General features: G+C 40.6%; 1 protein-coding gene across 1 annotated transcript in view; it reads right to left on the minus strand.

Moving 5' to 3' along the window:
- The window catches only part of LOC104408418 (obscurin-like), a gene marked incomplete at both ends in the record, with an annotated part of 134,901 nt that overhangs the window by 93,259 nt on the left and 15,058 nt on the right, over window positions 1-26,584 (minus strand). The window contains 18 exons of the mRNA XM_010018025.1: window positions 3,244-3,507; window positions 4,342-4,608; window positions 5,323-5,586; window positions 6,960-7,226; window positions 8,290-8,556; window positions 9,451-9,744; window positions 10,111-10,377; window positions 10,956-11,219; window positions 11,817-12,083; window positions 15,793-16,059; window positions 17,389-17,661; window positions 19,253-19,519; window positions 19,730-19,996; window positions 20,773-21,042; window positions 21,743-22,009; window positions 23,957-24,223; window positions 25,213-25,479; window positions 26,272-26,541. Of these exons, the coding sequence (XP_010016327.1) occupies window positions 3,244-3,507; window positions 4,342-4,608; window positions 5,323-5,586; window positions 6,960-7,226; window positions 8,290-8,556; window positions 9,451-9,744; window positions 10,111-10,377; window positions 10,956-11,219; window positions 11,817-12,083; window positions 15,793-16,059; window positions 17,389-17,661; window positions 19,253-19,519; window positions 19,730-19,996; window positions 20,773-21,042; window positions 21,743-22,009; window positions 23,957-24,223; window positions 25,213-25,479; window positions 26,272-26,541 (4,836 nt within the window). The remainder of the gene's footprint in view (window positions 1-3,243; window positions 3,508-4,341; window positions 4,609-5,322; window positions 5,587-6,959; window positions 7,227-8,289; window positions 8,557-9,450; window positions 9,745-10,110; window positions 10,378-10,955; window positions 11,220-11,816; window positions 12,084-15,792; window positions 16,060-17,388; window positions 17,662-19,252; window positions 19,520-19,729; window positions 19,997-20,772; window positions 21,043-21,742; window positions 22,010-23,956; window positions 24,224-25,212; window positions 25,480-26,271; window positions 26,542-26,584) is intronic.

The following is a 26,584-nucleotide window of genomic DNA, read 5'->3' on the forward strand; positions in this document are numbered from 1 at the left end:
CACAAATTCTTTAATGTCCCGAAGCTCAAAAGACCTATAAAATACAGGAGGTTAATGTGAATAGGGGGAAAAAACTAGTGTAGAACATAGAAGGAAAACCAGAAAGGCAGGATTCCCTGCATGTCTCAAGGTCAAGGGCAGTTCCCCATTCCTGGACTCTCTCATCTCATGGACAAAGACTTTAACATGAAAGAGGGGCTGAAAGGTAATTGCAAAATTATGCCAATATCAAATGTCTCCAGACAGAGATGTGTGCTGTATGTAGTTGTATCCAGCAACTAGGTGGCAAGACCACTGCTTCAGGAGTTTTCCGTGTCCTCAGCTCACAGTTCAACTTGTGGCTCTTGGCTATATCAGAATATTAGCTGTAAATTCCAGGAAATCTGGCCAGCCTGAACTAGAAAGAAACAGAAATAATACTATGACATCCTGTAAGTAGATTAGAAGGAAGAAAAACGACAAGGGAGAATTTGGTCTACCTCTTTTTCAGGAATGTAAATTGATGGTGGATGACACAGGGAAAGCTGAAGTGTTTACTTCCTTTTCCTTCTTTAATATAAAAGGTTAATGATAGCTAAGAAGGTAATAGGAATTCTGGTTGAGAAAAGAAAAAAAAAGGATTAGAGAATATTTAAATAAACTAAATATTCTCAAAGCACCCTGGTATGATGAAATTTGTCCTGGAATACTTAAGCTATAAGCTCAACCAATATCAGACATTACACTGGAGAAATCGAATAGAATGAGTGATGCTTCACAAGTACAGAAAAAACAGCAACTCAGTGGTGAAAAAGGAATCACAGATTGAAATAGACACCTTTAGTTCTTAACATGTAAACCAAGAGTCTGAGCTCCCAGACAATCAAGAAAGATCCAGGCAAAGTCAATAGAGCCAATAGAACTACCTGCTGACCAAATGTAAACATCTGCTATAAGGGGAATCGGATGTCTCCCTGACTTCCATCAGCTGTGTTGACTAGATCTCCATCGACAAAAATGTAAATTTAGGAGTACTCACCAGTCTTGACCTACAAGCTGAATCCCATTCACAGTACTTGCCTTGGACGAAGACTGAGGTGGGTGGCAGAGGGAGGATCCAAGGAATTATGGCCATTTCAGCTTACCTTAATTCTTTGAAAAACATTGTAGCAGTACACTTGAACTTGCCAAGAGCTTTTCTCTTCATGAAGGAGTGGACCAGTACAATTTTTCTTGACATAGATAAATAAGCTTCACTGACAGAAAGATACAGTATATGCTGTACACTTTTATTTTAGTAAAGCTCTTAGTTGAAATTAGGTATAGGTGGAATTGCAGTAGGAAGCACTATTAATTTGAAAACTACCATCAAATAATATTCAACTGTGATTTAAACTTGCAATGAAAGAACAAGTTGAGCAGAGTTCCTCAATGCTCTGGAGTCCACTGTTATTCAGCATCTTCTTTACTGACTTGGACAATTACATGCAGAGCTGTCATGAACTTTGGAGATGATCTTAAGGTGGGAAGGGAAAGAAGGTGAAAGCACTTTCTTAAACTGGGTTAGGATAATAAGACAACCTTGATGAAGCAGCAATGAAAAAAAGGCTGCAATTTAGCAAGACCAGGTGCAAAATACTCTATTTAGGAACAATAAAAACAAATATAAGGTGGAGAACAGGCAGCAGATCTGCAGAGAGGGATTTGGAGTTACAAGAGATCATGGAGCAAATGCAAGTCAAAAAAATGCAGCTCTGATGTGAACAAGGCCATCATCATAATAGGGATGTATAAAATCAAGTGTCACATGCAAGACACATGAAGTCCTTCCATCCTACTCCACTCTGGCAAAGCCTTGGATGGAGCACTGTAGTCTGCTTTTGGCCACCACATTTCTACAAAGATGTGGATTAATCGAAGATGATCCAGAAAGCACCAAAGATGAGCTGAAGTCTAGCAGACATGACCTATGAAGAAAGAGTAGAAGGATTGAAGGTGCTTAGTCCAGAAAAGAGAAGACAGGTTGGAGACACGATGGAAGTTTTCAGATCTGTAAAATAGTTTCACAAAGAGGAAAAAAAGCAAGTATTTCTCCATTTCTACTAGGGGACAAGAATTAATGACTTAAGCAAGCTCAAGAGAGACTTCTGTTGAAATAAGGACGAATTTTCTGCCAGTAATTATAGCTAGGCAGTGGAATGAGTGTCCAGGTCAACTGTGGATTATTCACCACCAGAGGTTTTTAAGTGCAGGCTAGATAGGGGTGAATGTGACCTGGGACTCATGGATGGACTAGATGACCTCTAGAGGTCCTTTCCAGTTTTTTCTTGCTATGGTTAAATTGGAAGTTCAAGACTGAAAGTACCCTTATTTTATTGGTAAATGTGAAGACAAAAAGGTCTGGGCAGTAAAGCAAAGAAATTTTAAAGTGGGAAGGAAGGAATGGTGAGTAGATGACCCACCCCTAGCAGTGTTCAAGCCCAGTCTGGATGGGGCTTTGAGCAACCAGGTCTAGTGGAAGGTGTCCCTGTCTGTGGCAAGGAGGTTGGAACTGGATGAGCTTTAAGATCCCTTCCAACCCAAACCATTCTGTGATTCTATGGAACTGATTTATTAAGCTACTGAATTTCCAGATAAGAAAGAAAGATGGCTGAAACTACTTCTTACTGTCCTGTGTAGTTGTGGAAATAAAGTTTCTCTCTTCCAAAGAAAGTTTGCAGAAGAATTTGACTGGGAACTGTGAAGTACTCTTACACTATAACGCTGAGTATCATGAGATACCAAAATACATATTGAGATGATCCTTGCTCAGAGTTATTTAGACAAGTTGCATCGGTTTAAGGTTTGTTTGCATTATTTAGAAGTATCTGTCAGTCCTGATGTAACATGAAATCTAAGATTGTTCTTTTTAAGAAGTATGAGAGTTCCTGCAGCTCCATCTCTCTAGGCTCAAGTCAAAAGTAAGTAAAACAGAACCAAAAACGCAAGCATGTGGCATTCTTCAGCCTTCAGTGTGGTGCAAAGCAGTATAGCTGTGCACCAACAAGAGCAAGGAAAACAGGGAAAATGTTAGTATAATCAGTGGAACTACAATTCTAATTAGAATCAGATTTAAAAAAATCACAATAAACCAAACAAAATCTGTTACTAACAGAATTAGTGATGGCAAGATTAAAGAAAGAATTCATTGTGTGTCAGTATTGAGGCTTCCAGAGGAGAAAGGAGAACTATCACACAAAAATTGCTCATATCTGTTTTCTTTACCATGCACTGTCAATGCTGCAGTAGTCTTCTCATCTCCACACACACAGGTATACTCCCCAGCATCCTTGACTTCTAAAGCATGGATCAGCAGCTGTGCTGTAGTACCTTCCTGTCTCACAGTATACTTTTCACTTGATTTGAGCACTTTGTGCTTCTTTTTCCACTCCACAGAGGCAGTTCTAGATAGCTCACATTGTAGAGTGGCTGTTCCTCCTTCTGTGGCTTCTTCATCCTTCATCTCTGTCTTGAAGCGTGCAGGCAAGGCTGAGGAGTTCAAAATGAGCAGAATGTATGACCATGACAGCTATTCAAGTAATGATTTATCTGTGGTCTATCAACCACATGTGACAAGCAAAGCTTTCCCTAATCGAGATGGAGTGATAACCACTCTGAGAACCATAGAACAATGACTCTGGAAAGCTGGGAACCACCTTATTCATAAGCCAGAGCTTTTTTTTTTTTTTTTTATGGTATGGTCTGTGGCATGAAATAGAGAGCCACACCAGTCTCAACTTCTTCAGACTCTGCAAGACTGAGCCCTACCTTAACTCTGGGTATTGTCTACACAATGGAAAATAAAACGTAATAAACTAAGGTAGAGCATCTAAGTTCTACCACAATGCAGATCATTACTGAAAGCTCATAAATGAAATTATATCTGAGGCATCGATCTCACTTTTCCAGGAGATTTCTCCTCAGATAGTGTTCCAGCAGAACTTGACCATCAAATTATTCTGAAACCCTAAAACCGTATCAAAAATATCTCATCACCAAATTGTAATATTCTCAACTTTAGGATTGTAACACCTTTACAACCAACAGCACAACAATGATTTTCCTTTCTTAGCAACTACTACTGAACATGAGCATCAAAGAAATGAGTTAATACCAAGATGAATATCTGAAATTTTCGCAATTAACAATTGTGCTATGTCTGATACTGACCAGTGCATTCAGGCATTCATGCTCATGTCCAAACACAAGTTACTAAATTAGTCAGAAATGGGGCTGCAATTTCGAAGCTGATACTACTATGCTCTTAAAAAAAAACAGCTGGTTGAAAATGATCCACTTATTTTTACATATATATTTTTTTACCATTCACTTTTAGTGCAGCAGAGGTTTTCTGATCTCCATAACAGCATGTGTAATCTCCAGCATCTGCCAGATCTAAATCACAGATCACCAGCTCAGCAACTGTGCCCTCGCATTTCATGGTGAACTTGTCACTTGTCTCCAGGGCTCTGTTTCCTTTCCTCCACTCCACAGCAGCTACAGGCTTGCTCAGTTCACAGCAGAAAGTGGCTGTGCCATTTTCTGTGGCTTCCATGTTCTTCAACTCTTTTTTAAAATGTGGAGGAAGGGCTGAAGATCACAGGTGAAGAGAGAGCACTTTAAAAGCAATGAAATACTGTGTCTTGACTGCTCCACTGGATTAGAAAGCTTTAATCTCTAATAGTTTTAGAATATACAGTACCCGAGAGGCAAGCAATGATTACAGGAGCATCCCTGCCTTATGCTTTGCAACACACCACATTCAGCATGTCACAACTGATTTAGAAATCAATGCTGTAAAACTAAAAATTTCAATGCCAGAGGTATGATTTAAAATAATTTTAAGATGTAACAACAGAAAGATGATCCCAAGCTTTCAAGGAACTATGCACAGCTCTGCCTTAACAATAAAAATGAACACGGTATGTTTCAAATTACAGGCTGCAACGTATCTTGCTCACCTGCCTTTCTCATCTGTTAACACAGAGCACCTTTCAACTCCATTCAAGAAAAAAGTTATATCTCAGTGATATGACCTAAATAAATTAATTAATGGAAATAAGTGTTATTTATGAATTCATCAAGTTCTTCATTATCTGCTTCCAGATTCCATTTACAGGAAAGAGAGTGGACTGAAAAGACTACATTTATCTATCCTAAGTGAAGGACTTTCAGAAAAAGATATTCCCAATGGTTGATACAGCTTTCATAAAAATTTAAAATAATAAACAAGATCAAGAGCAGTTTGTGATCCTGCATGAGACCACAGATGACGAAGAAGAAAATTAAACTTATGTATTTTACCATGCACTGTCAGGGATGCAGTGGTCGTCTTGTCTCCGCACACACATGTGTAATCTCCCGCATCTTGTTCTTCCAGGCTATGGATTGTCAGCTCAGCAATAGTATCCTTCAGTCTCATTTTGTACTTCTCACTAGGCTTGAGGACCTTCAGCCCTTTCCTCCACTCCACTGGAGTGGATTTAGTTAGCTCACACTGTAGAACAGCTGCCTTGTTTTCTGTGGCTTCTATATTGACAAGTTCTTTTTTGAACAGTGCAGGCAAAGCTATGGGATGCAATATAAACAGAAAGGATGTCAAAACCATTAACCAGACCTTGAGGAACTTAGCATTAGGTCCTGTGGCCAGTCCTTCACTATTACAGGAAAACAAATCATATAGTCTTGAAAACTGCATCTATCAGAAAACTACTGTAGGATCTCGTAGGAATAATTGCCACCATGACTTGCTTCTAATGTTGACTTATATAGCATGCTCATCAATTCCCAGCTGGTTCCAAGAGCCCTCTCTACCTATATTAGTCTGAAATCATCTATCTTTAACATTAATGACCTGACTTTTGATAGAAAGTCATTGCCCCAAGTAACAGCACTGGCAGCTCAAGATTTCTACCTGGAGATCTCTACCTTTCCTGACATCATAATCTATCTTTCTGGTTCAGAGAAAAAATTAGTAATATAGCTTCAGGTGCACCTTTAAGCCACAATTTCCAAGGACGTAATTGCTCTGATATCAGGAATACAGGATACTTTTTTTTTTTAGCAGCAGCAGCATTAACCAAGATGCCTTGTGGTTAAATAAAGAGGGAGCAACTCGCACAGGGAAGAAAGAGCCAGCTCAAAGGAGGGGAAGAACAGAAGTATCTCCAGCTGGGAGAAAGAAGAGGAAATAAAAACATGCAGAAAATCTGAGAGAATAGTTTTGCTTCCACAGTGTTTTCCCTGTTCTTATAAGCATCATATCCTTAAGACATATCTCAAATCAAAACTACCCTTTCATCTGCTGGAACTGTTTCTTCTGGAGGTGCAGTGAAAGCTCACTGCTATTCAATGTGGCAGAGACTGGAACAAAGCCTGTCTCATTACTCCCTAAATCAGGACCTGAGGAATAATGGTTTGGGATGTTGTTTTGTTGGGGTTTTTTATTGTTTTGGGTTTGGGTTTTTTTTTTTCAAATACCATTTCCTCGACAGGGTATATCACAGTCCTGCAAAAGAGAAAAGTCATTCATTCCTGAATTGGAAAACTTCTCACTAAGTGAGCTTAGCATTTTTAAAGAACTTTCCTTCAAGTTAAGGACCAAAGTCCGCTGATGCCAGTGAGATACAAGGAAAAACCCCTGAGTATAATCTTGCTGCTGGAAGTGTTCTCACTCTTGGCCTTAGATACAGATGCCTTTTTCACTCTTAAAAAGTGAAGACTAAGATAAGAAATTCTCACAACTCTTCTTTACTTTGCTATAAAGCCATCAATTTCAAACTGACAGATGGGATGAAACTAACACAAATGGGATGAAACACAGCCAGCAAACCAAGAAAATGCTGCAGAATTAAAACATCAAAGCAAGTGGAAAAGAAACCTCTCAGAGAAAAGAGATCTGCTTGAGATACTGCTATCATAACCGAGAATGGCTTTTTTACCATGGACTGTCAAGACAGCTGAGGTCTTCTGATCTCCACACACGCAGGTATATTCTCCTGTATCTTCTACCTCCAGATCTCGGATCAACAGCTCTGCAGCAGTATCTTCTTGTCTCATCCTATACTTATCACTTTGTTTGAGTGTTTTGTCCCCTTTTTTCCACTCCACTGGGACACCGACCTTGCTCAGCTCACAGTGCAGAGTGGCTGTTGCACCATCTGTGGCTTCTCTGTTCTTCAATCCTTCTTTGAAAAATGCAGGCAAAGCTAAAGAACAGCAATACGAGCAGTGAGATGTAATGCTCGAAAGAGTTAAAATTCAACATTGATGTTTAATTTTCAATTTCCCTCTTTTCTTGAACTGATTTAACAGTACAAGAACATAGACACTGTATAGTCTCCATGAATCAGTATGAAGAAAGAAATGTCATAACCAGGAAAGCATTCAATGCTTGCAGTAATCTGTAGAGGTGTTTTACATTTGTTCTCAGAGGCACAAATCAATACAAACAGAAGTAGGAAACCCATTTTTTTTTTCCTGTGAAATTTCAAGCAAAAAGAATAAATACTAATTTGAAATTTCTGGAAAAAAAAATAAAATGGATTCCTTATATGATTTTTTAAACCAGAATGGGAGGACATTTGCTATGTTTTCACATGCTTAAGCAAACAAAAAGACATTGTATATTAAAAAAAATGAAACATAAGAGTTTCATTCTAAATGTCAGTTTGAAATGAAATTGTTCATTTCAACACAAACAAGGATTTTCACCTGAATTGGCATATACTTTCAAACATGTCAGTTGCGGTAAAAATCAGTGTTCTCCCTAAGAATGGTCTTCGCTTAAAAAGGTTTGGGCTTGCTTTACACGGGACTGCAACTGAATGCAATGCAACTAGCCCATAGGTATAAAAACACCTCGTTGTTCCAGGAAAGGAGTATGGGAATAAGATTCCAGGGAATAATCTACCCTTTAGAATTTTATGAAACCTTAAAAATCCTAAAGTCCCAATCCTTTTGAGGCAACCCATTTCAAAGGCCTTGAGTATAACGGGAAGTCTAATAAAGGAACTTCCAAGGGAAAATCAAAATGATCAACCCTAATAGCAACCCTGGTTGCCTATACTCTGAGCTTGAGCACTGATGCCTCTCTCGTGTTACGCACCCCAGCTGCGCCGACACCAATGTGAGCACTTCATTGGCGTCAGTGAGCTGTGGATGAGGGTCTAACAGAAGGAAGGAGATGGTAGTGTAATCAGGTATCTGTCCAAATGAACAGAGAAAACAGGATAGTTAATTTTAGGATGTGTCTTGTTTTGTTTGTTTTACCATGTACTGTTAAAACTGCCATAGTCTGCTGGTCTCCGCACACACAGGAATAATTTCCAGCATCCGTTGTGTCTAGATTTTTGATTATAAGCTCAGCAACAACACCTTCACGGTTCATTTTGTATTTGTCACTTGATTTGAGGGTCTTGAGTCCCTTCTTCCACTCCACATTAGCAGCCGCCTTATTCAGCTCACAGTGCAGAGAGACAGTTTTACCTTCTGTGGCTTCTTGATCTGTCAGTTCTTTGGTGAAAAGAGCAGGCAGGACTGCAGAGTAAATGTAATACAGACACAATATCAAAGCTGAGAAAGCCTGACCTATGATCTACTCATTCTCATCTCCCTGAACCCTCAAGTTACTGAAGTCACAAGACCTTAATACACCAGAATTTTGTTCAATGTCTAACATTTCAAATGAGATTTCACCCTGATTTTTAATTTTTGGTCTTCCCAATTTAAAACATGCTTTAAAAGCAAGTCTGTCTATCCTCAAACTTAGTTGATGAGCCATCTATCCTTTACTTTATACACCATAAAATCAAAGGGGTAAAATTTTAGGCTGTATTTCAATACGAGACACAGCATTTTGTTTCCCTTGAGAAAAACAGCAGTTCTACAGGAGTGCCCGATTCATGGCACTATCTGTATTTTTTGTAAATAGAGCCCCTTAAAACAGAGCAGTAACAAATGTGCTGTCAGCTTTCTGCAGAGATAAAGTATATGGTTCAGAAGGGGTGGCCAAAATTGGTCAAAAAGGGCTGGGAATAGCAGGAGCATAAAAGGCTAAAATAGTCCTTGTGTAGCATTTTACATTGACAAAACTTGTTCCTTTTAGGAGCTAGAAGTGTAACTGTGTAAGTTACAAAGAGTAAATTTAATTCCCGCTTTTGGGGCAATCCCTATGGGAAATCTTTCAAACAAGCAGCTATACAGGACTAAGGAGATTGTGCTGTGTTAGGGACCTGTACTCCACTTGCCATTTGAACATAGCGCCTAGGAAGACAAATGACACATCAAGAGGGCATCAGGTGAAAGGAGAGAGAGAGAGAACGAAAATGGGATGGAAAAATTAATCAGCTGGAGAAAGGATAGAAAGTGTACAGGGACCAGATGAAACAGGAGAGAAAGAGGAAGAGAGGAAAGAGAATTACACAAGTTTACTTGGAGCATGGGTGAAGAATTTCTTTTTACCATTAACTGCCAAAGCAGCTGTAGTCTGTTGATCTCCGCACACACAGCTGTAATCACCAGCATCTGCCAAATCCAGGTCCCGGATCATGAGCTCCACAAAGGGACCTTCCTGCTCTATTTTGTATTTTTCACTTGGTTTGAGGACCATATTCCCCTTTCTCCACTCAACCGGGGCTGATTTGCTCAGCTTACAGTGCAAAGTGACTGCCTCGCCCTCTGTAGCTTCCTTGTTCAACATTTCTTCTTGGAAGAGGATAGGCAAGGCTGAAGGACGCAATACCAACAGAGAAGGAATCAGCACTAGAGTGAAATGAACTGGATTCTGCTGTGAGTTACTGGGCTTCATTGTACATATTTAACCAAAAATGCACTACTGCTGGGTGGATACAGTTGAAAGGGTTTAAAACCTCATAAAGTAGAGAGAAATAAATTAGAGAAAACAATATACAATATGGCTGTGCTGTCTCAAAGCAAAAAAAGGACAAAAGAATATTCTCTAATAGAGTGGCTCTTTCACATCATAAAGCCAAGAGCATGAAGCCTTTAAGAAATCACACTAACCACATTTTGGATGACCAATAAATACTGCCAAATATGCAGCTTAATGAGAAACACAGGTAGAATGGTTACCATTCACTCTCAAAGCAGCTGTTGTCTTCTGGTCTCCACACACACAGGTATAGCTCCCAGCATCCATCAAGTCTAGGTCTTGGATAACCAGCTCAACAAAACGCCCTTCCCGTCTCATTTTGTATTTGTTGTCTGGCATCAGCACCTTCCCGTCCTTCCTCCACTCAACCGAGCCCACTGCCTGGCTCAGCTCACACTGCAGCGTGGCCGTCCCACTCTCGGTGGCTTCTTCATTCTTCAGCTCTTTCTTGAAACGGACTGGCAGGGCTGAGAGGTGCAGAATGAAAAGGGGTTGCAACCCAAGGCCCTGTCCAGATCTCTGGGCAAAGGCTGAATCGTGATTTATCGTATGACTACCTAAGCGTTATTCCAACATCCTTATCCTTATGCACATCCTGCCTTTCTTTTAATGTAGATGGTAAAAAAACCTATCTAGTAAATTGTTCTGTAGGAATCAAAGCATGCATGATCTTGATTGGGATCATGCATAATGACAAACCCATTCTCATCATTAAAGGTGATGAACCCTCCTTAACAGAAAATCCCAAGGAATCTTATGTTTCCATACTAATTAAAGAAAACATACGTGCATGTTAGCACCCTTCGCTTGAGGAAAGGTAAAAAGACAATACAACACACACACATCCAACAGCAGGCATAATGAAAGCTGATTGTGGATGGGAATTGGGGAAAGGAGTGACATGGCAACATGAAAAAGTAGAAAGACAGAAACAGTAGAAGCAGGACATGAATGACATGATGTTGTGAGGGAACGTACAGAGAGGAGGAGGGAAGAGATGGACAGAAACATTCCAGAGTTTCACAGGTTATTTCTGACTTTTTACCATTTACTGACAAAGCTGCTGTGGTTTTTTGGTTCCCCACTACACATGTATAGTCTCCAGCATCCTTTAAGTCCAGATCGTGGATCAGCAGCTCAGCCACTGTGCCTTCCTGCCTCATCTTGTACTTGTTACTTGGCCGGAGAAGAGTGTGCCCTTTCCTCCACTCCACGGGGGTCTCTCTGCTCAGCTGGCATTGCAGGGTGGCTGTCCCACCTTCCACAGCTTCCACGTTCTTCAGCTCTTCTTTGACAAGGACAGAGATAGCTGAGGAATTAAGTGTTCTCATTTTACTTTAGGAGCATCATTACCAACTGGTGACCTTATATGGGACCTAAAGCTGAAACAAATTCTGGGCACAGCTAATAAGCTCTGACCTACCTGCATTTCCAGGACTCTACTTGCATTTACAATAGCACTCTATGAGTTTGGGGGGAAATAAAAACAAAACAATTATTTTCCAATAACTAGAATATCAAAGTAATTACCCTTCTGCTGCCCGAATCCTGCTGGTCACAGAGTAAAACATAGAAATGAATTGCATATTCTTTAACAAAAAGTACAGCTGAAGCCTTTCTTACCTCCTGGCTTAGAGCTCACCCAAACACCTCTATCCAGAGCAGAAAGCAGAACAGTTATTTCAGAAGCAAGGAAAGATATTTTGTTATCAGGTATATTTGATTGCTATGTTTTAGCATGAAGTTATCATCCTAGAAAACAGAAAACATAACGGACCCAGCCAGAGCTGCATTTTGCTTGTACTGATCCATTTTTTCTCTGAATGTTCACTTTAAATGTGCAGAAGCTAGCAGGACCATGGCAAGAACAACAACAAATGGTCACAAGCAGTTGTCTTATTCCTACCCTGGACTTTGACTTGGGCTGTGGTCTGCTGGTCTCCTGTGTCACAGGTGTATCTTCCCGCATCTTCTGGCTCTGCATTATGAATCACCAGCTCTGCCACCGTCCCCTTCTGCTTCATTTCATATTTGGCACTTGCCTGGAGCGTGGCTTCTCCCTTCTTCCACACCACAGTGGCATCAGCTTTTGTGAGTTCACAGCGTAAGGAGACAGACTTTCCTGCTTCCATTTCTGTGTTCTCCAAGGTTTGTTTGAAAAGGACAGGCACAGCTAGAAAATAGAACCAAGGATTAGGACATGCCCTCTTGACCTGCTGTATAACAAATGGCACATTATAGCTTTTACTTCTTAAACCCAGCCTTTTTCCATATGCGCAGAGCAGCTCTAGACCCTGCCTTGGCATCAAAGTGCACTTTATATATGTGGCATCAAAGTGACTCTGCTTGGGAGCAGGAAGAAATTTCTCCCCCAGATGTTATCACCTCACTGTAGATTCCTAGGAGTATGTTGGAGGTTTCCCTCATCTTTAATAAGGACCCCTTCATAGTCCTCTGGGCATCCTCACCTAACAAAGACCAGGTCAGATGGGGCTTTGAGTAACCTGGTCTAGTGGAAGGTGTCTCTACCCATGGCAGGGGTTTTAGAATTGGATGAGCTTTAAGGTCCCTTCCAACCCAAACCATTCAATGAGGATGATGAATTCCCTGCAGCTGCAGGGCTCCAAGACAACATTCGTGCCCTGTATCTCTCCTGCTTTCTGCTCCAGCACATACTACTTTTGCTATACTACTATAGGAACTGTATTTGTTTAAAGCCATCGAGGATTGCAGGTGGCATCTGAGAGCCTTTTAAAAGTATGTTATGAGGAATTCAGGGGCCTAAAAGTTCATCAGTTGGCCACCTGCAATTTGCCTGTGACTGGACATATGTTTTCGTGTTCTTGTGCTCCAATACTCCTGGTCTCCATGTCTAACTCCAGTCTTAATCACAGCCATGCAAAATAGCTGATAGGTCAGGAATTATGGATATAGAAAATGAACCCTCTGCACTTATTTATTTTTTGTTCTGTGGGAAATTACATATTTAAAATCCCAGATACGTAATGTGAGATTACATGAATGAAATATATACAAGTAGTTACAAACATGCAATATTACCTCTGAATGTTAAATGTGACTTTGTAGATGACATTGCCATGAAAAAAACAGAGAAGTGCTATGCGACTTTTTTTAACAGAAGATCTATTAAGCAATGCATTAAGAAGATGTGGCAATGTATGTAACTCTGCCTACCATTTACTTTCACCCGAGCAGTGGTCTTCTGTTCCCCCGTGCTGCAGGTATAGTCTCCAGAATCTATCGATTTGATGTCTCGAATAATGAGCTCTGCCACAGTACCATGCTGCTTAAATTCATACTTCTCACTGGCATAGAGAATGGTGTCTCCTTTCATCCATTTCACTGGAGTATCAGGTTTGCTGAGCTCACAGGTCAGCCTGACTTGTTTTCCTTCTTTAGCTTCTTCATTTTGGAGCTCTTGTTTGAAAAGAACTGGCATTTCTGAAAAATAATATTGCAAATATTTAAGGAAACACACAAGATCAGAAATCATTTTTCTGTTTTTATTTCAGACTTTGTTATTAAGCTAGAAAACCACAGGAATGGAAAATCACTGACAAAGAGTGAACAGATTCTGACATTTGGCTGCCAACACTCTAGAGCAGCAAAATAGGATTTGAGACCATATGCTTATTTTCTTTTTAACCACTATCTGTACTACTGAAGATTTTGCTACTACTACTGTTGTCATTATTAACATTGTTAAGGCCAGTGGCAGGTGCTGCACTGTTATTAACAACACAAGCAGTGCATTGCAGCATTGCAGGTGGGTGGCCAGAGCTAGATCACTGGCACAAAAAATGTAAAACTTCACTGAGCATAACTCACACCAGATATAATGAAGATGTTCTTTACAGTGAGGGTGGCAAGGCACTGGAACAGGTTGCCCAAAGAAGTTGTGAATGCTCCATCCCTGGTGGTGTTCAAGGACAGGTTGGACAGAGCCTTGGGCGACATATGCTAGTGTGAGTTGTCCCTGCCCATGGCAGAGGGTTAGAACTGAATGATCTTAAGGTCCTTTCCAACCCTAACTATTCTATGATTCTACGACACAGAGGACACAGGAATAGCAAAGCACTCTTTGTCATGACCAGCAGTATTGATTTCTCATTGCAAAAACCCCACAGAATAGTTTTATCCAACATGAATACAAACTTAAAACCAGCACAGAGAAAACACAGAGAGGAAAGCACAGATGTACATGAAAGGATCCCTGTTGAGATTCCTATGCAGGCTCTGTCATGGCCTGCATTCAGACTTTAGGGTGAGCTAGTGAAAAAAAAGTAGGGAAGGCACTTATTGGGGAAAAAAACTCAATTGAAGTTTTTTCCCCTTAGATCACAAAGAAAACCCCATTTTCTTCCTGGCTTCTGCTATCTTACAAATACGCAAGTTATCTACTGATTCATTAGGTTGTGTCCTGTGGCTGTTGAAAAACTACAGCCTATTCTCTGTTACCTCTAGTTCAGGACACTCAGTGTCACATGCCTACGGACTTTATTTTTTTTTGTGCTATTTTTGCATCTTGCTGTTCTGATGTGACCCTAGTATGTAAAGGAAGCTACTCAGTGTAATTTATGACTTGACATCTGCTGGTGATTTGAATCCATGTGTTTAAATCCTACATCCATCCACACCCAGAGAGAGGAAAAAATGGACTGTTAGGTAACATTACAAATGTGGCTTTTTCTAACAGAAAACTCTTCTTTGCTATGGGTGAGATCCAGGTCCTACTGAAGTCAACTAAAATCTTTCTACTGTGTGTAACGTCTATTGAGAAAACATCCTAGTGCTACAGAAAGACCTGGCAAATTGGGACCGTTAACTATCACTTCTTCTCCATTACATCATCAAGGTCTTCTCTTGCCTTGCACAGCAGATCTCAGCCTTAAGTTGGTTTGTTTGTGCTCTGGATAAACACTGTGAACAGCTTGCCTTCCCTCTTCATGTTCTGAGATTCAGGTTAACTATTCCAACAACCCAAATGCTTTTTGTTCACACTGGCTTCTCTAATCCAGATGCAGCTTTGGATCTGCCCTTCCCAAATACATTATACCAGCTGCATGTAGAATACCCACTGGCCAGGCTAAACACAACCTGTGGCATTAATAACCTTACTGTACCTGCTCCAACCTGCCCACGTGAACAAGCGATTTTGCTCACAGAAACCAAGCTCCTCCTCAACCTCAGACAGGAATGATCGTAAGTTGGGTAGTAGATGAGCCCTGTTCCGACATAGCTCAGACTCAGCACTTATGAACGTGCTCATCCAGCTTGCTCAGGGAACTCTTCCTTCAGCTCAGACAACAACCCTTTAGATAGCATCTCCTGCCTGATCACTCTTTGGGTACATTACTCTCAATAAATTTGGCTGCATAAATCAATTACCCAGCCAAGTGTCAGTGTGTGAGCTCCCTACTTGGAGAGAGCCATCAGTGGAGACAGCTTCAGAAGACAATTCATTCTTTCTCTGGCTTACCTCTTATGCTGGGTGGATGTCCTACTGGACTGGGCTTTGAGCAACCTGGCCTAGTGGAAGGTGTCCCTGCCCATGACCAGGTGTTGAAACTAGATGATCTTTAAGGTCCCTTCCAACCCAAACTATTCATGATTCAATGATTCATTCTATGATTATCTAGGGAGCTTAGACATTTAACTTTCACAGAGCTAAAACCAGGTAAGATGAAGGATTTTCCTATTTCACATTCTGTCACTTGATGAGAACCTCTCCTGCACTGTGGTGCAAAGACATGAGATTTCTTCCCAGTGTAGCTTCACATTTTTATAGTTTCAATTTATTCCTCTAACCTCAGTGTTAGATAATGAGTTAGGACCCAAACCATCACTCCAAATGTTCTTACCCTTGACAGTAATAATGGCGCTACTTTTAGCTGCTCCAGCCTCACACTCATATCTGCCACTGTCTCTTTCTTCTGCTCTGTGAATGACAAGCTTGGCTTCAAATCCCGACCGACTGATGTTATACTTGGAAGAATTCCTAAGGCTCTTCCCATCTTTGCACCACTTTACAGGGCTGTCTGGTTTGGAGGTTTCACAGTGAAGGATCACATCCTCTCCCTCAGTGACTTCAGTATCAACCAGCTCCTTTGTGAAGATGTAGGGCTTCTCTAGAATCACATAAAAACCATCTGAGATGTTTCAGAAGAGGTGTGAATTTTCAGATCAGAAGTAATCTGCGAGATTTACATCCAAGATTACTTGTATCAAAACTAAAGATCGAGATTAACAACAAATAATTTGATGTTCCGGACTATAAAGTCCTCAAGAAGGCACCAGTCATGCCCTAAAGTGTTATTTAGTAAATACTCAACTCCATCTGAGAGAAACCGAGAAGAACATAAATAAGACCTCTCTCACATTTCACTAAATAGGAAAAAGGTGAAGCCATGATGTTCCTAAGCCCTTTTCATTGTGAGCTGATTAATTTGAACCTTCTAACTGAACATGAAAATGTTAATTCTTCATGAAGTGTTGAAATACAGGTCTCTCAAAGCCAGTCATCTAAAGCAGGTCTCATCTCAGCAGTACGAGTCCTTTAAAACCTCAGACTGGTCATGTAGGGTGTCTATAACTGATATAAGAGGACAGATGCCTTCAGAGACCAGATAGTCACTTCCAAAGTAGTTCATTAAGACAGAGAAGATGAACTGCTCTCTGGAAGTGCTTATCTTTCTATACAGCTTATGGAAGCAGCCTAAGCTAGATACCAATAGCTAAATTTGCCAGGGTAGATCTTATGCCCCCTAGCTTAATGCTTTTAAATTCATAAAAATCTAATCAACCAGGCGACCAAGTCCTGATTTTGGTACTATAGCATTACAGGTTAGAGTTACCAATAGGAATCATGCTTTGAAAGTAAGACCTTTCATTCACCTTCAGAAAAAAAAAATCTGTTTGTATTTCTGTAGCATGGCAAAATTTGAGCAAATTTTTGAATTTGAGGGAAATCTCTAATCCATTTTATTCCTTAACTATAGAAATAGACTAATGCTGCAGTTTTAGCTCAGTTTAACTTTTCCAGAGAAAACAATCCATCGACAACAACAGGTAGCAGAGAACACACATACTGTTGCCTTTCAATGAAAATTAAATTAAAAACTTACTGCTGCATGTTTTTTTTTTCCTTGAAGTAATTGATTTCTCCTCATTTATCATCACCCTATCAGCTTGGATCAAGTAAAACAGGACAAGGCATCCAGTGTACTGTCACTACAATATAACATTATCATCTAAGATCCAATAAACTCTCCGATTATTAGTGTTCATTATCTAGCCCTAGCCTCATTATATAGGTAATGCTGTTCTTGAACATATACAGTATATGCATGATGTGACTAAGACTGTTGAATTTTTGTTCTTTTTTTCACCTACCCACCTTAACCCGTACTTATTTCTACCCATTCTTTCCTCTCCTGCAGTTTTTATGATGGAATTACCTTTAACAACCAAACTGGCAGATGTTTTCTTATCACCAGCTTCAAAAGTAATGACCCCCGAGTCCTTCAGTGAGAGTTTTTTCAACGTTAGCAAGTGATATCCACCAGGCTGAGACTGGATGTCATTAAGTTCATTGGTATGAAGCGGGGTTTTATCCAAAAACCACTGCACTTTGCTACAGTCTACAGGAGAGATTCTGCATTTGAACATGGCAGATTCTCCTTCTAACACAGTGACATCTTCCAGGTCTTCTGTTATTAGCACTTTCTGGCCTGAAAGGAACATAGATACATCAATTACTGTATTCTTCAGTTTCTAGCTTGAAAATCGTCATGGAAAACTCCAAGATTTCCCATGCGAGTATTTCAAGAAAGAAATATGTTCATGATACAGAAGACTGAAACACAATTCCGCTGTTATTGAACACAAAAACCACTCACAGGAAGACAATATATACAGGACACACACCAAAACAGGATGAAGACAACTTCAAAGGACTAGAATACATAGCAGAACAACTAGCCAATACAATGCAAATCCAATGTTACAATTTCTCCTAATGAAACTACCTGTAAAGACTGAAAGGATGTTATAATGACAGCATTACTGGGCTCTAGACATCACTAAGCATCCCTTCCATGACAACTCCTCTGTTTTTCTAGAGCAAATATAACTTGCTTTCCATGCAATAGGAGCACTCAGCCCCATCTTCTTTGAGCTCAGCTTTACAATAAATACAGTGGGAAGGGAAAAGAGTGTTTGACTGCAGCTTTACTAAAAAGAAGCAGAACAACAGCCCTGAAAAACTGCCTGTATAGATCTAGATGTACACTTAACTATTAATAAACAAATAAAATAAGGTCATCACTGTATACAAAGATAAATCTGATATTGCTCCTACTTACAAAACCAGTACAGAGGTTTTTTTACTTTTATCTTGAGTTTTGTTTCAGAGAGGCGTTTTTTCCACCCAGAAAAGTTGGTATTAGAAACCTCACAGAGAATTCAGGTAAATGAGATCCTGAGGCCATGATGCGGATTAAGCACACTTTTTTGTTTCTGAAGGCTGTTCTATCAGATGATCAGAGGTGGAAGAGCCTGGCTTTACCTCCTAGTTTTTAATAACCAACTATAACAACAAATAAGTGGACACCACCACTGCACCTCCATGTGACTATTCTTGACTTGTTCCTACTGTTCTATTCACTGTTTCATCAATTTCAGGTCAACAGTTTCTCCCAGCTGGGGCTCCAGTAAGGGAACTGTAAGAAACATTAAAAACCAGACCTCACTCCTTTCCCTTAAACACTGCCCTGCTGTTAACATCAGCCACCAAAGCTCATTTGCCACCCATAGCATCAATTAAAAGCTGTTAGGTTGTACTTTTCAGCTGGAGACTGTTTTATCCTTCATCTCTAAGGTGCAGGGGGATGTCATGCACTTAAAGATCCCTGGACCACTCATTTACCCCTCCAGTCTTAAAAACTATTAACAGAAAGAGGCATCAAAGAACATGGAGAAAAGCCTGGAGGCAGAATAATTTTTCCTTCATCTAATGGCAGGCACTCTGACTTATATCTATCGTATCTTCACACAGTAACACCAGCCTCTCCTCACATCAATATTTTGGGCTTTAAATCATACCCAAAGTACTTCATGTGTAATTGCTTCAAATTGACAAATTGCTCTGCATGTTGCTATGTTTTGGTCCTCATGTTCTGTGGAGTGTATATACATCGTGAGTGAGAAAGAGCCAGAAATCAGTGGATTTGCTACTCATATGCGGAGAAATAGATCTGTCTACACATATGAAGTTTCCTGCTGGAGGAATGGGATGTACAAACACATTCCTCTCATGCATACCTTGCACAACTAGCTTGGCCCTGGACTGGGCATCTCCAATGTCGCAGGTGTAAGTGTCACTGTCACTTTTCTCCAAGTTTTTTATGGTCAGCTGGAGGACTTGTCCTTTCTGTGTGATCTCATATTTCCTGCCAGCCCTGAGTTCAGCCATGCCTTTCCTCCAGACCACAGAGGATGCAGCTTTCTCACTCTGGCACATAAAGACTGCAGTTCCATTTTCATCGACTTTTAGATCTGAAAGTTCTTTGACAAAATAATTGGGTTTTTCTGGAAGAGGAGAGAGAGGTAGAGCACATAAGATTCTTTAGTACCTACAAGGAGTTTTTTCAGAGTTGGGTTTTTTTTTAAAGTTTTTTAATCTATGAAGTTTTAGAAAACTAAAACTTGTTCTTCTATCTCTCTAAACAGGATAATTTCCCACAGGTTTTAGATATTTACTCCAGCTTTTGTACCAGCCCTATGCATGCTTCAACTGACCTTGCACTGTGATCCTGGCCTTTGTTTTAGACACCTCTGTCTCACAAGTGTACTCCCCACTGTCCTTAATTGTGGAGTCATGGATGATCAGAATAGCCTGTGTTCCTTCTTGGAGCAAGTCATATTTCTGACTTTTTCGGATTGCTTTGCCATCCTTGTACCACCTGATGTTCACATCCGGTTTTGACAATTCACAGCTCAGGCTGATGTCCTGCCCTGTGGCTGCTGTTTTATCCTCCAGCTGCTTTGTAACCTCAGTGGGTTTTTCTGAAGAGGAGAAGGGGGGAAGGGAAAGGGGAAAAAAACAAAAAAGGAACTTTGAATAAAAATCATGCACACTATATGGCTGGGTTTTTTGCAATTCAGATATCTAGCAAGTTTTCATGTTCCCCAATGAATGATTCATATTGTGTTAGGGAAGGGAGGGAGGAAAGAGTCTTGCTCTTTAGTAGATATTAATTGCAGTTATGGGCTCTCAGTGAATATTAATGATTGATTACAGGAACTGAAGACTTGTTCTGATGCCGTCCATTTCGGGGAATGTCATTTTGTCATCACTGAAGTTACTATATGCATGCAGCTATGGTGGGATCTACCTACGTTATAGAGAACAGAGGCACTCACCCCAGGGCTGCTATACAGCCAGAAGTGATCTGTTAAGTACAGGTAGTAGAGTTCAAGGAACAATTTATTTTGTCCTCAATAGGTTTAACTGTAGATGATGAACTATGTCTGAAAACTACCTATTTCTTCTCTCTACTAACTACCCAGTGAGTCTTGGTTTATTTTATCTGATGCACACAGTCTGGGTCGTAATTGTCTGTACAGTTACACTAGCCAGTGTACTCTGCAATTCTCAAATATCTATCAAAGGTTTCAGCCTTGCACTTGGCTGAAGGAAAAAAAATCTCAGTGCTTCAAGGCTCACAGGGAAGGCTGCTATTCACTTTAATCGCAACAAGAGTTTGCCTTTATGGTTTACTGACATACCTTATGAAAAGACACCCAAGAAATAAACCTCAGAACCCTGCTGATGTCATTACCTTTCACAATCAGAGAAGCCTTGGAGGTTAGACCACGGGCAGTAAAAATTACTTCCCCAGCATCAGCAATAATCACGCTTTTGATGTTGAGTGTGTATTTTCGACCCATATTAGAGGCTTTAAATCGCCCTCCACTTTCCACTTTGTTCCCATTCAGTGTCCAGCTGAAGTCATCAATGCTTTCATGGGACAGAACACATTCAAAAGTGCAATCTTCTCCCTCCTGGATTTCAGTGTTCTTCAGCCGTTTTGTGATGCCAATGTTCAGTTCTGGAAAACACAGTGTAGGTTAATACAAGGACAAGACTTATGATTGACATGAGTAGTAGTATCGACATTTTAACTCATCACACTGGTTTATCTACTAGATTGGCAGGACACCATTGCGTTCTTTACAGATGTATTTGACATGGGAATGATTTCTCAGACATTATCCACTCAATCACCACAAAGATATAGGAAAGGGGACAGTTCAAATCTGACGAACTCAAAATTTGTCTCATTATCAGTATAAATCTGAAAGCCATGAAAAATTCCCTTCAGGCAGCCACAAGGATTAGAGGACAGGCTGAACTGCTGGGTTCTTCAATAGACAACATTGTTCTACTTTTGTGTTCCCACAACAGCGTCTGAATTAATAGCTTAAAATGTGAAATAAGCTGCTCAGGGTTTGTTTGGGTTGGGGGGGGTGGGTGGTTTATTGTTTGTTTGAAGTTTTGTTTCTTTGGTTTAGAAATTATTCACTCTTCTGGGAGGATTTCTTCACCTTAGGAATGTTCATGAAGGAAACAGTACATTCTTGACAAGTGATTTTCACTGTAACACCATATCTACTGCCATCAAAGAGTAACAGGAATTACTCAGACACCACTGTTATGTGAGGCTTCTGGAGAAATATGTGTGAGACCAAATGACAAAGCCCACCCATATTCGCAGCACCCGTTGACTTGCCATCATCTACAATACTTACCCTGAACGCTGACCTTTGATTTGGCAACATCAGTGCCAATATCACAGGTGTATAAACCTGCATCTGTCTTTTCAAGGTCATGGATAAGGAGACACAGGGTCTTCCCAGACTGCGTCTGCTCATACTTCTTATCAGAGGTGAGCTTCACACCATCCTTTTTCCAAACAGGTTTGACCTTCTCTTTAGAGACTTCACATTCCAGTTTAATCATACCTCGCTCCTCACCAAAAACATCATCCAATGACTTCATGAAGACAGCAGGTTTCTCTGAAGGTTAATGGACAAAACAGAATAACCAGGATATTTAAATGAAGATCCTTTCAGTTGACGCCAGATACTTAAGGCAAGCTTAAGTAAATCCTTGTCAATGCTGCTGATACCAATGCAGAACCTAAAGCAGTCTCACACCTCGAGTGAGTTTTAGGGAAATCAGAATTTATTAATGGGAGGATACCAGAAAAGAGAGAGGCAGCCTGTACTGTGTATCACGGGTAGTGATATTCAGTGCTGTAATCATGGTCCCTCTTTTGACTCAGCATAAAAAGGACATGGAGCTGCTGGACCAAGTCCAGAGGAGGGCCACGAGGATGATAAGAGGGCTGGAGCACCTCCTGTATGAAGACAGGCTGAGAAAGTTGGGGCTGTTCAGCCTGGAGAAGAGAAGGCTGCATGGAGACCTCATAGCAGCCTTCCAATATCTGAAGGGGGCCTATAAGGATGCTGGGGAGGGACTCTTCATCAGGGACTGTAGTGATAGGACAAGGGGTAATGGCTTTAAACTTAAACAGGGGAAGTTTAGGTTAGATATAAGGAAGAAGTTCTTCACAGTGAGGGTGGTGAGGCACTGGAATGGGTTGCCCAAGGAAGTTGTGAATGCTCCAACCGTGGCAGTGTTCAAGGCCAGGCTGGACACAGCCTTGGGCAACATAGTTTAGTGTGTGGTGTCCCTGCTCATGGCAGGGGACTTGGAACTAGATTATCTTAAGGTCCTTTCCAACTCTAACTGTTCTATGATTCTATGACTGTGCACCTATGAAATTGCAATAATTCTTTTTTACTCTGTGTTTGGCATCTGTCAGGCACAGGAGATCCCATCACAGGGAATGGGGATTGGAGGTGGCATGTACGGCCTAGCGAAGGCCAGAGGGGCAGCTTCTATGAAATAGTTACTAGACAAGACAGACTACGTCTAAGGAAGTCCTGTCTGCATCGTGAAGGAGCAGATGTTCTCTGGGAACATCCCTTCTCCTTGCAGCAGTCTGCACATGGAAAAGGGTCAGGTGGTTAGAGGAAATATATGTGAAGGGTACTAATTGAGATGTAGGTCTTTTAAAGCCAGAGAGCTGGCACTGTCCTTTCACAGTGAAGGATTCATGCAGTAGGAACAGTAATAAATAGATATGCTGCACACTGTCCTTGCTCTCATGGACATTTTTGCTCTTACCCCTTTGATTTATTGATTCCCATTCTCTAAAATATATTTGACACAGAAGATATTTATAAGGAGGGAATATTTGACCAGATATAAAAAAAGGAAGGAAGAGGAAATCCTTCAGTCTGTCTGAGTGGATAGAGTAAAAGACCTAAATTATTCAGATAGTCTGGGAAGAACAAATTAGTAATGATCAGGAGGAAAAATGTGAAGGAAATGAGACAGATGATTCTCCAAGCACCCTCAGGTGTGTCAACCACAACACTCAGTTTGGTGTCATCCACAAACTTGCTGAGAGTGCAGAACATGTTAAACCACAGCTACTCAGTTGTATGACAGAACTTCAAGATATACGGACAGCAGCAAACTGCCTTGTCTTTGCTGCTTGAGTCCAACTCTAGAACCAATTAACTAAAGGTGTGCCCTACCCTTAGAGATACACTGAAGCTCAGGTTCCTGCAACCGAAAATCTTTAGAACAACATTTTATAGACTATACACTATTGAAGAGACAAACAAATAAAGGAAATCGCTCTTGAGACTATCCTGATAAGTACAAGGATTATAAACATCTATGGAAATTGTTGGCAGAATACCAAAACAATCCTCCTTAGAAAAATCATCACCTACAGCAGAAACTTACACTGCAAGAAAGCCCCTATACACCTACTGCTTGGCCCCAGAGAGGTGAAGCTTATGAGCAGGTTTGCTGCATGGATATGATGAATAACATCTCCTTTACATCTCTTATTCACACTCAGGAGGAGTGTAATCACAACCCACCTATCACCTTCAGATGCACACTCTCTGTCACTTTGTCTGACTTCATTGTCACTGTGCCAGCATCCTCAGGCTTGACCTGCTTCATTGTCAGCATGTAGCAATTGCCAACATTCTTGATGTCATTTAAATTGTTGGTGTAAAGGAGGGTGTCGTTGAGGAACCATTCCACATCCTCATCATCATGGGAGAGCTCACAGGAGAAGACAGCGGAGCTCTCTTCTTCAATTTCCACGTCCTGCAGGTGTTTGCGTACTTCTACATTGCGGGCTGTAGGAAACCAAGGTGCACCATCACCACTGTTATCATAAATCAGTATTGTTACTACAAACAGATTTCATAGTGTTTAGAGTTTATTAGATGATTTACTCATCTCTGTGTTTTAGTCACTGCACACACACACATTATAACTAAATTGGCCCCAACTCATTTCCAGGGAAACTGTGACACAGAGGACAAGATGAAGACAATGGTTTTAGCTACAAAGATTAAGCAACTCGCTCAGGTTTAGGGAGCAGCATAAATTTAATTCTTTTCTTTCTCAGTCTTTGGCCAGAGGTTTCTCTTTGCAGCTACCCCACTCCTGAAATGCTGTTTCTCGAGGACTACCTCACTCAGAGGAGGGTTTAAGAGTATTAAATAATTTTGACATTTGGATGAACCTCTGCAATGCCAAACTGTTACCAAGAGCTGCTCTCTGGAATTCCAGAAATTATTCCATTGCTCACTTCCAAGTCTTGCTGAAAGTGACACTGTGAACATTTTTTCTCACAGTTTCACCAGAGGTGGAGAACTGGCTAAAAATAATTCCATACCCAGGTGAAGTAGAACATCATTATGAATAGCAAGCATATAGCAGCTATAAAAATTGACACAGTGGTCAGGAAATGAAAACCACAACCAAGATCACCAGAATCAGAGGCCTGTAGCAGTTTAACATAAAGGACTTTTCTAGGTGGAAGTACCAGAGTTCTAGTTCCTTGGATAAAATGAAAAATAATGTGCCTTGATAAAGATGCATGAATTTCTGCCTTACCCAGATGGTGCACTTCTGTCTGTATTGCCTACTTTATGGCAAGTGGTGGAATATCAGCAAGGTGCATAATATAGTCAGTTCTTTTATGATACTGCATATATATAAAATTAGCCGAAGATAACTGTGGGAATCTACCTCTACTCAAGAAGTGAAACTTAGAATGAAATACTGAACCATAAAGACATGCAACAGGCAAGCCCCTCCTGCTGCAAGTCACTCATACCTTCAACAGTGAGTGTGGCTTCAGTCTCTGCGCTTCCAGCCCTGCACTTGTACACACCAGCATCTTCAGGCTTCACCTTCAAAATCTTGAGCTCTGCTGAATACTCCTCCCGCTTGACTTTGTACTTCTCAGAGGGCTCGATGAGCTCGTGGCCCTTGAACCATTTCACAACCTTTGGAGAAGGCCTGAAGTCGCAAGACAGGATAACTGAATGACGCTCCAGAACTGTCTTGTCCTCCATCTTCCTGGTGATCTGGATGTGGTAATCTGCAAAGCAGGGTTGGGAAAGAAGAAAGGATCAATCTGAAGAAAAGTTTCTAGTCTGTATTTCATGCCAATTAGTCATTCACAACTGCTTTGTGAACTGTTCAGATTATCCTACAAGTTTCTCTTAGAGACTTGATGTGCTTTGGAGCTAAAATGGCATGACGATCCATAGGAAATGCTGGTTTCTATAAGATAATACTGTATATTAACTACCAAATGCATGGTCCAGTTCTGTTCAGTGCTTACTGAATTGCTCTCTTATTGAGGCTTTTATTCAAGTAAGAGCAAATTAAAGACAAAACAAGGACTTCAGGATGTGATTGGAGATTTTTACTTTGGTGACAGTAGAAGATAAAAAGCCCTGAAACTTTGTCCCAGATCAAGTCAATGACAAAGTGGATTAAATAAATAAGCTATCAAACTTGTCTAGTTCAGAAATAAACTCCTCTGGCAAATTTCATCTATTTTGTCCTCTTTGGTAAAGTCAAGAAGAAAAAAATAAACCAAAAACTAATCCTAGTTTAATAGATTTGAATACCAGGCACACTGAAATCATTTAATGAGATCCCTTCCTAAGACATTGTTGTTTCATTGCGTGCATCCAACATTGCCCCCAACAACTCGTAATTCGGAACTTACAGATCTGCTTACAGATCTTCCAGGTACACAACCTGGGAGACACCACCCAGTAGAGTCTGCACATTAGACAATATGTATGAAAAATTATTTTCCAGGGACTATGAGAAGGAGCATCTTTCACGATCTAATTCAAGCCAGGGTGTATGACATTACCTCTGACAAGCAGATTTGCTGTGGATTTTGATTTTCCAATGGAGAACTGAATGACACCTGTCATATCGGTACTTGTTTTCAGTATTGTCAGCTTGTGGATGGTTCCTCCTTGATGCATGATAATATTTCTGCCTGCCTGTAAGACTTCTCCACGTAGAGACCATTTAGGGGGTTTCACAGATGGAATGGATATCTCGCATTCAAAGTTGGCTTCTTCAGGCTCAGTCACATCCTCATCACACAGCTCCTTCACAATATTAATAGCTTGCTCTGGATGGAATGAGAAAGCAGGGATTTATGAGTCATGAAGGAA

This window comes from Nestor notabilis, unplaced genomic scaffold (genome assembly GCF_000696875.1).
Source record: "Nestor notabilis isolate BGI_N333 unplaced genomic scaffold, ASM69687v1 scaffold2157, whole genome shotgun sequence".
In the NCBI taxonomy this organism is placed as follows: domain Eukaryota; kingdom Metazoa; phylum Chordata; class Aves; order Psittaciformes; family Psittacidae; genus Nestor; species Nestor notabilis.